Raw genomic sequence first — 13,570 nt, 5'->3', positions numbered from 1 at the left:
GATTTTATCCTAAATCACACGCATTTTTTGGTGTGGTTAGTGTCCAGACTGTAACTTTTTCAGGCATGTTAAAGTAGTGACATGCTAGATAACCAGTTATATATCCTTTATTTGGGAACATAGTAAAATAATTTCAATTAAAGYGTTTTGACAGCCAAATAGCCCAAATGTCTGCAAAGTTTGTGAAGCTTTCAGTGTAACTAACCTTTTTGCTTCAGCAGTCACCTGACAGCATCACAAGGGCTGAATTTCTTCAACTGTTAGTGGAAATTTTTTGGCATTAAAAAACAAAAAGCAAACAAACAAAAAAAACCAACCCTCAAACAGGAAAATAGACATMTGACCCTCTGACCTAAGCAGAGATGCCTAAGGCTAATTCTGCTGTTGAAATGCCACCATTAGCGGAGGGGGGGAGGAAGAGTCCGACCTTTAAAGTTTCTGCTGTACTTAACAGCGTAACTTTAAGCATAAATTTAATTTCTTTCTTTGCTTATTTGGGAAGAAGTCACCTGCTATGATTAGAAAGAAAAAGAAACAAAAAAAACAAACTCTTCACAATTACAAAATAACTCCTGAAACCATTACAACTTCCTCAATATTTAGGGCAATAGTTTTTGCTTATAAACTTATACTTCAATTACCATTGCTGAAAACAAAATACAATTCTACATTTCATTCCATTTTCTGCTTTCTCCTCTATCTTTAGGAATTTTGAGGTTTTGCTTTTTTCAGCAGGCAAAATCATCACTGCACTCATTGATAAGAATGGAGTTTTAGTTTGGCAACTTACCAAGAAAGAAACAAGAGACATAGGCACATCTCAAGTAGATAATTAACAAACAATCTCTCCTGAAATTGTCTCCTGTGAAGAATTACTGCACTTAATCTGTTGTGAGGTACATCACTAATTTTCTTCTAAAGATCACTTGGTGTATATCAAAGAAGAAACTACATAAAGTTGTTTAAGTCTACACACCTCTTGGGCAAATGACCTCCTCCCCCCTCCACTCCTTTCTCAAGAGGAAAACATCTGACTCCTGATGCAATATTCATGTCTAATAGRGGGGCTCTTTAGAGCCTTTAAATTATATGCTGTAATGAGGCGTSAACACATGGACTAACAGTGTTTTTAATAGTCAGAAGTCACAATAATTTAACCTAGTCTCTGATCCGATTATTCCTTTGGTTATACAACTCCAGGCAAGAGTTATTCATACTTTCCATTGCCTGCAACAGCAGCTGTTTCACTATCACTCTGGAGCCTCAGGAAAATTCAAGCTCTTAATCACTGTTTCCATTAGCCAACAGATCTTTGCTCTCAGCCTGAAGTGATATGGACAAAGTGCCAAGAACCCTAACTACAGGAAATTGATTAAAAATCTATCCTGCAAAGAGGCACCCACATACTTCAAAAGTTGGACTAATACTGCTAGCGGGTTCCCATTAACTCCCTCTTGCTTATGCAAGCCATGTACACAAGCTTTCTGCACAATACTTGACAAGTTTATCTGCCTGCGTGACACACAAAAGAAATCTGTTATTAAGTAATTTCATAATCTGCAGGAAATACACATTCTAATTCTTATCTAATCTTTCCTTCTGTTGCCCATATTTTATTCCATCCTCCTCTGCAAGCTGGGCAAACCAGACTGCAACATACATTTTCCCAGTTTTAGCCAACAAATAGGACTAAAAGAAACYCCAGCCTGCTGTAGGAACTGGCATACTAGTATTGTGGCTTCCTAGCAAGACCATCATCACTGAATAATTTATCAATATTCCATAAAAAAGTAACATCATAAYGCATTCCATAATATATATAGCATTTAAAAGTGTTAGGTTGCCCTCCTTCTCTCATATTTTCACTAGAAGCCTCATAAAAGACTTATTTTATTTAAATATGTGGATTCTGACTAGCTTCTTCACCTACAAAAATTAGAGAGAGGAAAATAGTGCATATATATATATATATATATATATATATATATATATATATATAAAAGTGTATGTATGGTATGCACAAACACATCTCCATTTGTCAAACATTACTTATCTTACCATAATCTTCATCAAAGCGAATACTGCACAGTAACAAGCTATTTGCAGCTAAAAGACTAGACACAAACCTATTACAGCATTCAAGCATACATGGGATCCACCATAAAAGCTCAAGAAAGCTTTCTGCAGCTTCTTACTATGGCAAATGCAATGTAATCTCCAGGACAAAAGTGCCAAAAAGCACCTTCTTCTCAATCTTCTGCCAATTGACTCAAATTTCTGCAGTCAGAAACAACCTTTGGCCAGGCTGAATATAGACAGGAAAAAATAATCAATACTTTCAAACTCTCCTAGTTCACTGTTGCAGTAAGGCAGTTCAGTCACATTTACCACTCCTAAAAATCACCATTTCTTCAAAAAGATATACTGTCTCACAGCATAGATTTTTTTTCTTTTTGTAGGTTTGTAATACACTTGGTACTAAAGAAACAATGCAACTAACTAAAATCCCACCCATCAGGTCTGTAATGCGCTCTTCACTCAACAGGCCGCTGTGCATTTCCCTTCCAAGAAATCTTCACAGGACTAACAATTGGGAAAAAAAATCAAAAAAGTAAAAATTATTCAATTATCCAAGCATCACATATACCTGTCTGAACTATCTGAAAGTCTTCTATAACAAAGTGATGAATCAGGCCTATTTGGGACTTTTTTTTTTTTTTTTAAGAAAATACAGTACAGATGATATGATTATTGACAGCTCAGCTTTTGAGTAGCAACAGTAATCAATAACAACTATACCCAGTTAATGAAAAAGTAACATATCTACCATTCTAGTTATCTCTGGCAGTAACTAGAACTCTAGCAAATACTTGGAGGAAGAGACAAAGATATAAYGCCAGGCAATTAGACTACTCTTCTCCCATCATATTCTGGCAATGGCGCTTCACAGATTTTGAGAAAGATCAAGTTAGCCCAACTACCCTACTTGACAGCTATTACCCACGAATCAGCCRCACCTCTTTTTTAATATTAGGCTTCTGGCCTCCACAACATTCTAGAACAATGGTATCCACTATTTAATTATGTATTACTTAGAAAAAGATCATTTATACTTTAGACTTCATACTCAATTTCAGGTTTGCTGAAGACAGCTGAAGATTTTAGTTTCACTAATGCTCTTCCAGCATGTGTTCTATGGGAAATATGAGAGTAGAAATATTCCACAAGGTAGCTCWCTCCCACACTTCTCCCTCTCTCAAAGAATACCACAGTCCATTACTCTTCAAACTCTTTTTTTTTTTTTTTTTTCAGAATTTGATGAAGCCTGAGGTGGTTTTTTTTGTTTTTCTTTTTAACAGAAGTCTGAAAATCCTTCATAAACACTAGGTTACAATAATTTGTATTGCATTAATAATCCCTTCAGACTTAAAAATACAGTTTCCCTTGGGGAARGGGAAGGGAGGAGGTATTTCTGGCTATCTGAATGGAAAAACCTATAACTAATTATAAAGCCATTCCTGGCTGATTTCATGCCAGAAGTGTCTGGACGGCTTTCATTGTAGATAAACTCCTTATGTTACTTACAAGGGTCTCAATTGGGTCCCTTACTCTATTAAAATATATATATATATATATATATATTGGAAGTATGTATAACAAGGCTTTTGATCAAGCTGTCCTTAGAGCAAGAGGGGAAAAACAAACAATCCCCGAGTAAAATTACCCAGCATTCCATCTGAAGGAGGTGACACATCTTTGATAGAATAGAACAACAAAAAAAATGATCTCCCCATCTGCTGACAAGGATCAAAATATATCAATTTAAAAATACACTTTATGTATTATATGCACTTATAAAACCCCTAAAATTATAATCACATTTCTATTCAAGATACCATACAGAACTTGAAATTGTGTACCCATTTTTTAAAATGTTTTTCTCATTTTCAGTTCTTTTGAAGTTCACTTACTACACTAGAAAGCATTTTATTGAAGCTTAGTATTATTTATACATATAGATGTAATTTATTTTTAACTATGAATTTACAGAAATATTTACTAAAGCTTGCTCAATTGAATAAACATTTTCAGTGACAAACTCTACTGTATACTTCAGCTTTCTGTACAACTGCTGTTGAAAAGATTGTCTTTTTATCATTTTAACCTATTCTATATAGGGAAGTTTAGTCACTACTGATGAACAAAATTATTTGTGTTTATACTATCACATATTAAGATGTCTAATTGAGAGGTGTTTGGGATGAGCTTCAGGTTAGTATCACATCTAACCCTCTGTACTTACTGTCATACTTTCTTTTTACATCGGCATATGTATGTCTGTATACCTAGGAAACAGTCTAATTTGCTCCTACAAAACAACAACAAAAAAAAGATACCAAAAGACATAAGGAAAGGTATTCACAGAATCACTAAACGGTTGAGGTTGGGAGGCACCTCTGGAGATCATCTAGTTCAATCCTGCCCAGCTCAAGCTGGGTCTTCTAGAAYGTGTTGCCCAGGACTGTGTCCAGATGGCTTTTGAATATCTCCTAGGATGGAGACTCCACAACCTCTCCAGGCAACCTGCTCAACCACTCTCACAGTGAGAAAGGGTTTTCTTAGACAGAACTTCCTGTGTTTCAGCTCATGCCCATTGCCTCTCACTGGGTCACAGAGCACTATTGAGAAGAGCCTGGCCCCATCCTCTTTGCACCCTTCCTTCAGATGTTTATATGTATTGATAAGTTCCCCCTTCAGTTTTATCTTCTCCAGGCTGAACAGTCACAGCTCTCTCAACCTCTCCTCATGAGAGAGATGCTCCGGTCTCTTCATCATCTTGGTGGCCMTTTGCTGGGCTCACTTCAATACTGGGGGGTTCAGAATTGGACACTCCATAGTATTTTAATGTATCCTGGACTTGTTAATGTGACCAGAAAATMGTGATTTAAATCAAAGTTCTTCCAAGTTTCCACTTGATTCTCTAGGAAGATTAAAGCTCTAAATCTTCTGTTAGCATAGATCTTACGTATGGTCTTTTCTAATTACTTGAGGCTAATGATTAGAATATAAGCTCATACAAGAATATTTTCTGTTAATACCTACATCTAGGTTATTAACRATCATTTTACAATATGTATTTTTATTTTGGAGAAAGCATTCTTAAGACACCTAACAACTATCTTGTGCAGCATTACTGAAATTGTTTCCATTTATAACCAACCACACCAGACCTGAATGTTGTTAACTCTTATTTTCACCCCATGTATGACTTTTCTTAGTATATTACATAAACATAACATATTTTTATTTCTAAGTATGAAGACATTTACATTTTTCATTCTTGAGGGATAAAATTATCAGTGTACTTTAAGGATTTAACCAGCACCAGGATTTTGGACACAGAAATAAGAATTTCACTCTTATCACCTGACATAGTAGGAGACAGAGAGAGGGTCTAAGCATGATAGAAATCTGAACCTGTTCCCAAATACCTCCCCTGATTATCTCTGTCTTGTTCAAAGTTGCAAACACAAGGGTTCTCTATGAATAGCTTACTTGTTTTACCAACACATCAACTACTGTTCAYACACTTGTAATAAAAGCACTCTGAAATGACTTGAGCACAGCAAAGAGCTACAGAAAGGTCTCCATCCCTTCATGGAATCAGGCTTTTTACTAGTATTTCATGGTATTACATTTTTTTTTTTTTTACCAAAAGGATAACTAACATGGAGATAACAGTTAAAAGAAATCATCCAAATCAGTATTTTAGGCTCCCCAAAATACATGAAAAACATGGCCAYGCAATGCTTGATTGAACACCTTTACACTGCACAGCCTCTTCAGACCTCTCTACTTCAGAAGTGAAATATTCTGCTCAAAAAGTCACTTATTCAAATTACATCTTTGTGATAGGGACCAAAACARTGTCCCACATGAAAACTGGCACAACCAACTAGTAAATCTGCTCTGAGCTCACARGCCAGAAACCATTACTCTTGTGAGAAGACTTGAGGGTGCTATCTTTAAACTAAGCAGACACACTAAGACTGTATTCAGTTTTAATACTTGCCAAAAGTGTATAACAACACTAATATTTTAACTCCATTTTCTTATTAAGGCATAGGAGTATAGGGARAATGGACACACACACACACACAGAAAAGACAGCATTGTCACCAAACAAACTACAGGTATCACAATTCCTAATTATGTAAGACTATACACATAATGCATAGATCTTGCCTTCAAAGTGAGAAATACTCTCACTTCACTCCTTTCATATCTTTAGGATTATTGCTGAAGTTTTATACTGTATATACAGTCTGCATAAAAACATTAGCACTCTTTGCATTGTTCATAAAACATGCTGCCCCCCCCCCCTTTTTTTTTTTTTTTTGCTAAAAAGGTAACAGGCTAGTTTTTCCAAGGTTTCCAAAGAAGCTGAGGAGGTTGCCTCCTGGTGACTGTCAACAGTTCATGTCTGCTGTCACATTCAGAGATATGAACAAGTTTTGCTTGTGTACTTTGCAGACTGATGCACTCCAGGAGCCATAAAACTGCATTAGCTTGGTATTGTGCTCTACTGTAATATCAAAGATCATTGTATCATCCATAGCACTGTATTAGTATGGTTTCCAGATTTCAAGTCACCTGAAAGTCTGCCTTAAGCTTTAAATAGCTACAGAATACACCTAGATCATCAACTGAAAGTGCAGGAGCTTAATACTTAAGAAACTTTTATTTTATGGCAGAATTTTCATAGTGCAAGGCTTTTTCCAATAATTTTATGATTTAATGTTTTAAACAGGTCACTGAGATCTGGTTTTGAACAACAATCTAAATCCTTGGCCTTTTTGGAAAGCAGTAGCATAGAAAGAATTATAAGAAAACATAGCTTAAAGAAAAACATTACGGGAAAAAGAACAAACTCAGAATCTATGCAGAAAAGTAAACATTCCATTAAGGAATTTTTAAATTCCCATTAAGGGAATATTTCACTGAAAACTGTTTTAGTCAAACAAATACAAATATGTACACACATTCACCTTCCTGAAGTTTACTTCTAAAATGTTTTTTAAACATGTGACATAAGAGGATTACCAAACGTGTGATTAAAAGGATTAATGAGGCATGCGACTGAGACAGGAAGAGATTACCAGAAAACTCAAGTACTATTCTGTAAAGAAAGTTTTGCAAATAATCATGAGAAATACAATAAGCTTCCTGTAAAGTAGAAGTAATTCTCTGAATATAATGGAATACAAAATACGTTGCACATCTCATGATTATTTCAGTAGGCTGCAAGTCAATTAAAAATTTCCGAAAGCATGGGTCATTTAACAATGACTATTTTCAGAWCAATTCACAAACAAGTTTTTCCATATTAAAACTATCTAAAGGTAAAGGAACGGTAGACTTTTAAAGCTATGATAATCATTAACAAGATGCAATATATCTGCCATTAAAAGCTCTTGCTAGCRCTACTGCAGAGATTTCTGACCTCTTTCAGGCCTAATATTCAAACACAAGCATGATCCTTCACGATTTTTATCACAGATGCTTTCAAAGGCAGTTCTACTTGTGCATGCCAGGGGAGGTTATGCGAGGACATAAGAATATCTAGCAGTCTGCTTCACTCTTACTTGTAAGACACTTTAAAACAATCAAGCTAAATTTCTTTAAAAATCCGGCTTTCAGTGAAGTATTTCCTAGCAAGATCTGGAGGAAAATTAACACTGTGATATAACTTCGGACAATAAGCTGTTATCTACAAACRCAAGTTTTGTTTAACCAAGAGAAACCTTATGCTATATATGCAGTAACTTGCAATAGGTTTTAGCAGATTAAGGCAATTATAGGCATTTTAAAGTAATTTAAGGATCTCAAAGTCTTCTAAGGAAAACAGCTGTATCATAAATAAATAAATAAATAAATCTTTCAATGTCTTAGATATATTTATCTAAAAAAATGCTTTCCTCAGTCACCCACAGTGGAATTCTTCCTAGACACAGTTTATGTTCCTTTCCTGCTCTCAACAAATGAAATAAGTGGTATTTGTCTACAATTAAGTTGACATGGAAACGTGACAGTTAAAACAGACCTAGGTAACCTACTTAGCAAGACACTATAAGGACATAAATGAAGTTGTTTAGCCCCCCTGTGGCTGTACTCAGAACTTTAAAATCATTACTGAAGTATGCCACTTCCCTCCAGGATTACAAGATACAACCAAGGCCATTATCCACTGTACCTGCCATTTGACAGTAGAAGTTCTATTAAAAAAAAAAAAAAAAGTGTCCTCTACTGACATAAAAAAGCTATTAAAAATAGTATACCAGTTGAGGAGGACAGAGGTGTATAAAAATATGACTGCTGCCTCTGGTAATTAGGTACTGACTTTTTTTTTTTTTTTATGAGTATGTAGGAATACAGTTACAACAGATCAAACTTATCTGCATGCTGTATGAAGAAATACTGCTTTCCTAAGTAAGCATTATGATTTCCCGTACATAATGTCAACCRTACAATGACCAAAAAAGGGGGAAGAGGAAGATGACATATCAGGAAATCAGAACAGCATTTTTCCAAGGCAATTAGCCAGCTTTAAAGACTAGATAAGCTTTTGTTAGATTTGAGATACCTTTTCTCATACTATTGTGAAAGGAAAGGTAAGAGGATACAGAATCTATAGGAATTCCTTCAACTGTGTTTTAGGAAAATAAATAAATAAATGTCTAACTGTCTCAGGAAGATTTTAAAATTGACATTGAAAAGAGGTATTTAAGTCGAAGAAGAGACTCTTAGGAGAATTAAGGAGAGGAGAAACTCTCACTTACTAGATCTATTATTTTACTCAAGAGGATGGTCTATTTTCAAGAAATTTATTGCAAACCTAGTCAAAGACTTCAGATTTCTCAACTGCAACATCAATATATCTCAATTAAAAATGAAAGAGGAAGAATATGCAACCATTTTTTTCATTCTGAGATTTTTTWAGATAATATAAATTTGCTTTTGTACTATCACTAGTATCACAAAAAGGATCTCATTGGTTTAGTGCTTATTTCAATACTTTCCCTGTCAGAAGAACAGGGGAAATCCAATAAGACAGAAACAAAAGATCAATCACTTTCTCAAAGAGGTATTCTGAAGATAAAATGTAAATTTCAAAGAACCTACCGGAAAAAGAAAATTATTCTTCTCAACCTAAACTTGATGCCACAGAAGCCAGCTTGGTTTGTATCATCAACAATGTTCAGCAGAAATTACTTTTTATTTTTTATCTATTCTTTCATATGAAAATCTGATGAGAGACAGCAGACTCTAGCCTTCAGTTCTCTATTCAAAACAGTATACATCATCAGCCAACAGACCCACTATTAAAAAGGTCAGCAGGACACATGACACTGGCATAACCAAGCCTGCAGTTGTGAAGCATTAGTYTCTTCTGCAGATAAAATTTCTCATAGTAAGGATAGGTAATGATGATAAAAGGACAAGTGTACATCTTTGAGGAAAGGTAGCAGCTAAATTCAGTAAAATTTCTTGAGATGTTCTATCTTAGTGGCCTAACCTCAACACGTATTCCCATTGACTTCACTGGGATTTTGGATCAGATAAGAATGTCCTGGAGCTTAAAGTTAAGTTCACAAATAATAAATACTTCCATATTTATCTCCGAGATTTTCCCCAGTAACTTTCTGATGAATAGAAGACATGCATTCACAGCTGCTTCCGCAAGACATAACATTAAATGGCCTCTGGGCAAATCTACTCAGAGAGAAGGAATTAAACAAAGAGCAATGACCAATGCAAACAGAACAGAAAGCACCCTTAGAATGGCAGGGACCATAACTCAAAGAATACTGCAGCCAGAGGCTTCAGATGGTGGAAATCAAGATGTTAGACTTGAGCCTACACGCTTTAGCCATTTCACATCAGTATCTCGTTTTCTTTTTCTTAAAAAAAAAAAAAAAAAAAAAAAAAAGCTACAACAATGCTTAGTGAATAAACAGTGTCTTTGAAATCATTTTCTATTTTGTTAAGCCCCTTGAACTAATTCCAAGATATATAGGTGTCTATCCTACAAGAATAAACTTTGACGTTAAATATCCATCTGTTCAGGGACCAGCCACCTATCCTCTCGAAATACCAACTGCAGTACTGCCTGCTACTTCTAGGTCAAATGACTGTTCTAATTGACGACAAATGAAATTTAGGAGAATCAGGAGCTGAAAATCTAGCAGAACAGTAACTCACAATGTTCTCACATTCTGTAAAGACAACCTGCCCACTCAGAGCTTACACTAGCTGCTTTATGAAACATCTCTGCCCATGCAAATCGGTGATAACAGTAATCTAAAGAAGTGCTGCAGCCAGATACCTACCTAACTCTAGGCACAGAGGGAATTTCACACATACGCAAATTGTTCTCTGAGAAGGGGGGGGAGGGGGGAATGGATATAGTCGTCAGTCTTCTCTTAGCTGTCCTTCTATCTCACCTTTGATTGGATCAACTGTCCTCAAATRGGGTAATCCAGGATTATTAAGGGGCCTACTAAAGAGAAAAAACACAACTATGGAGACAAAACAATTTAAGAGTGTTAAACACACCGGCAAAAGTAGGAAATTCCTAAAATACAAGGAAATATATTGCACAGACCAAAACACACAGAATATTTATACACACTTTCTAAAYCTAGTGATGTTGTATTTCATGATGCCTTTACTGTTTTCGCATCATCACAAAAATAGAGCTACATGTAAGTGTTTGCTACACTGACAAAAGCAACCTTGATTTTTCTGTATCTGCTCTCCAGTAGAATAAGAATGCATTAAAGAATTAATTTTAAGAAAATTCCAAGTATGGTTCTAAAAATTTATTAGCATGTGGAAATGAGTCCAAGACAGTAAGTTGTTGCTCTAGATCAAAACACCTGAATTTTCTTGGATACCCGAATCAGTGACTGCTAACGTAAGACAAGATGCATGCATGGAAGCTGCTATAATCTCTTCCTCTTTTTAATAAAATTAATTATTTTCATACAGTCCAACAACATTACTCAAACCCACATTTCACACATGTAAACAGACCGAGACCCAGCGTTAGTGCCTCATCTCACCTTCCCCAGTTGAACAGTGGCAATTAACTCCACACACAAGAACTCAGGTAAGTATCTTCAYGCAATGAAGTCACCTTCATGACTTCATTGGGTAGTTTGTGTTCCAGAGTTTGAAATTTCTGTTCCACATAACTTTGATTTCCATCTGGAAGCAAAAATAAATATCCTCCATCTCCTACTCTATGAAAGTTATTGCTTTATTGAACCTTTGTGCCTTTTCTGTTTAAGTAGAATTTCTTATTTCCTTTCATTGAATACATAGTGTGTTTTCCAATAGAGACATGACTCATGTCAATGGTGAAGACTGATAATAGCCAAGACATAACTGTTATTTCATCTCATTAAAGATGAAAATAACATCTTATTAAAGTCCATGTACACCCAGAATATTTATAAAATGCCATTTTAAATGCAAAAATCTGTATTCCTTCCTGTTGCCACTCTTGGTAAGAAAAATAAGCAGTTAAAACTTGTTTTTAATTGCAGTTTAAAAGAAATATACGTAATGCCTCTATTTTGTCATCCATMTAACTGCAGTTTCAGAATATGTATTTCAAGCTTGCAGAATTCACTTGAGAAAATACTATTTCTACATGCTATTGATGAATTTATATGGAACCAGTTATAGACATTTTTCTTGGGGAGGGGGGCGGGGGAAGAACCCTGAGAACATTTGGAATGATCTTAAATAAATAAAGCAAATCCTCATATATAACCTTAGAAAGTAATATGAGATGGTGCTACACTGTATTCAAATGTCCAGCACATTTTAATGCACCATAACTGTTAGCAGAGTCAAGCTGTTGGCCTACTACTGTAACAATTCTAGATTGTTTTTCACAAGGAGACAGTCAGTTATTTTAATAGGATTTTAAACCAGTATAATAATTACCTATTTTTTCAAGCCCATTTCATTAACKGCAGTCTTTTTAGAAACAGAACATCCCCTTGAGTATCAAACTCATTAGGAAAATAAGAATCTGACAGCAAAATCAACTATAAAACCTAGTGAAGTTCCATTCATTCATTTGTTTTGGACAGGAGTGAGAAAAGTAAATGAAGAGTGAAGCAGGATGAATTCAAATCAAGCTTAATTTTTCAAGACAGCCATCAATAACGTTAAGAGAAATAATTCTGAAAGAATCCTTTTTTTTTTTTTCATCTACAGCTGAAACTTACTTCAGAGAATTTATAGAACTGCTTGATTCYTCTGACAGCTGCTGTCACCTTTCTGTGTTCTGGAACAGTACTCCAAACCAAGTGYTCTTCCACTCAGAGAATCATTACAGATCTATATGATACTCAGATAACTTAAATTGGTATGTAAATACCTCCTCATGCTCATATTTGTACCAACAAGGAACTGGGAGTTACTGCTCCTGCCAGTAAGGCAGTGACTGGGGTATCCAAACAAACTGTGGGAGCTCATGCCAATAATACCTCATTTGCCTGCACACAGAAAGGTTCTACATCCACTCAGCTCCCTGCCTACCAGGTCTCCAAACGCTGCCTTCTGCCTAGCATCTCACCAAATGCCTTCAGGTGTATCAACAAGCTTTGCTGTTCCTCACAAAGCTGTAACCACAATGTCCTAAAGAGAAGTTAGGAACATCAGAGGTAGGTTTCCTCCCTTCTCCTCTATGGACTTATTTCCCTAACCTGCAGGTTATCCTCAGACCGAGACCCTGGGATCAAACCAGACGACAGGCAGCTGTAGAAGGACTTTACACTGCCCGCCTACGGCTGGGCCAGCCAGCTGGAATAAATCCACTGTCCCCTTCAAGCTCGCCTCATGTCAGGGAAGCGACCGGGGAAGCAGGGCCTCTGCCCTCCCCTCCGTCTCCTCGCCACCCGCCTCCTGAGCGAGGGGGGCGGTGGGGCAGGCCGAGGCGCCTGCCGAGCCCCAGGCGGGGGCGTGCCGTGCCGTGCCGCGCCGCACGCCCCCTCCCGCCGCCAGGGCGGGGGGGAAGCGGCTCTGGCGGCTGGGAGGCGGCCGGGCGGAGCCGAGCCCTGGGAAGCAGCGCCGGCGGCTTCCCGCCGACAGAGGGAGCCGGGCCGCGGTCCCCGCGCGTGCGGCGGCCCCTACCCGCCCCGCTCGCCGCTCTCACCCGGCACGGGCCCTCCTGGAAGACGCGCGGGTCCAGGTTGCAGGCGATGGTGGCGGTGGGCAGGTCCTGCAGCGCCACCTCCTCCATCTCGCGGTCAACGAAGCTCCAGTCCGACTCGGCCTCGGGCGGCAGCGGCGCCTCCTCCGCCTCCTCCCCGTCCTCTTCTTCCTCTCCTCCTTCCCCAAGCGGTGGCGGCGGCTCCTCCTGCCCCGCCGGGCCCCTCCCGCCGCCGCTCTCCATGGCCGGGGACGAGCGGAGCCCCCGCGGGGCGGGGCCCGGCCGAGGCGCGCGGCGGCGGTTGAGGCGCCGTTGAGCGCCCTCGCGCCGGCGGCGGTT

General features: G+C 37.8%; 1 protein-coding gene across 1 annotated transcript in view; it reads right to left on the bottom strand.

Moving 5' to 3' along the window:
- RCAN1 (regulator of calcineurin 1) overlaps positions 1 to 13,543 on the bottom strand; it is a 44,043-nt gene extending 30,500 nt beyond the window's left edge. Inside the window, exon 1 of the mRNA XM_085297724.1 lies at positions 13,235 to 13,543. Within this exon, the coding sequence (XP_085153850.1) occupies positions 13,235 to 13,474 (240 nt within the window). The 5' untranslated portion in view covers positions 13,475 to 13,543. The remainder of the gene's footprint in view (positions 1 to 13,234) is intronic.
- Between the last annotated feature and the right edge of the window lie 27 nt (positions 13,544 to 13,570).

This window comes from Rhea americana, unplaced genomic scaffold (assembly GCF_003343005.1).
Source record: "Rhea americana isolate MKP2758 unplaced genomic scaffold, rheAme1 scaffold_130, whole genome shotgun sequence".
NCBI lineage: Eukaryota > Metazoa > Chordata > Aves > Rheiformes > Rheidae > Rhea > Rhea americana.
This window is presented reverse-complemented; position numbering and strand designations above follow the sequence as displayed.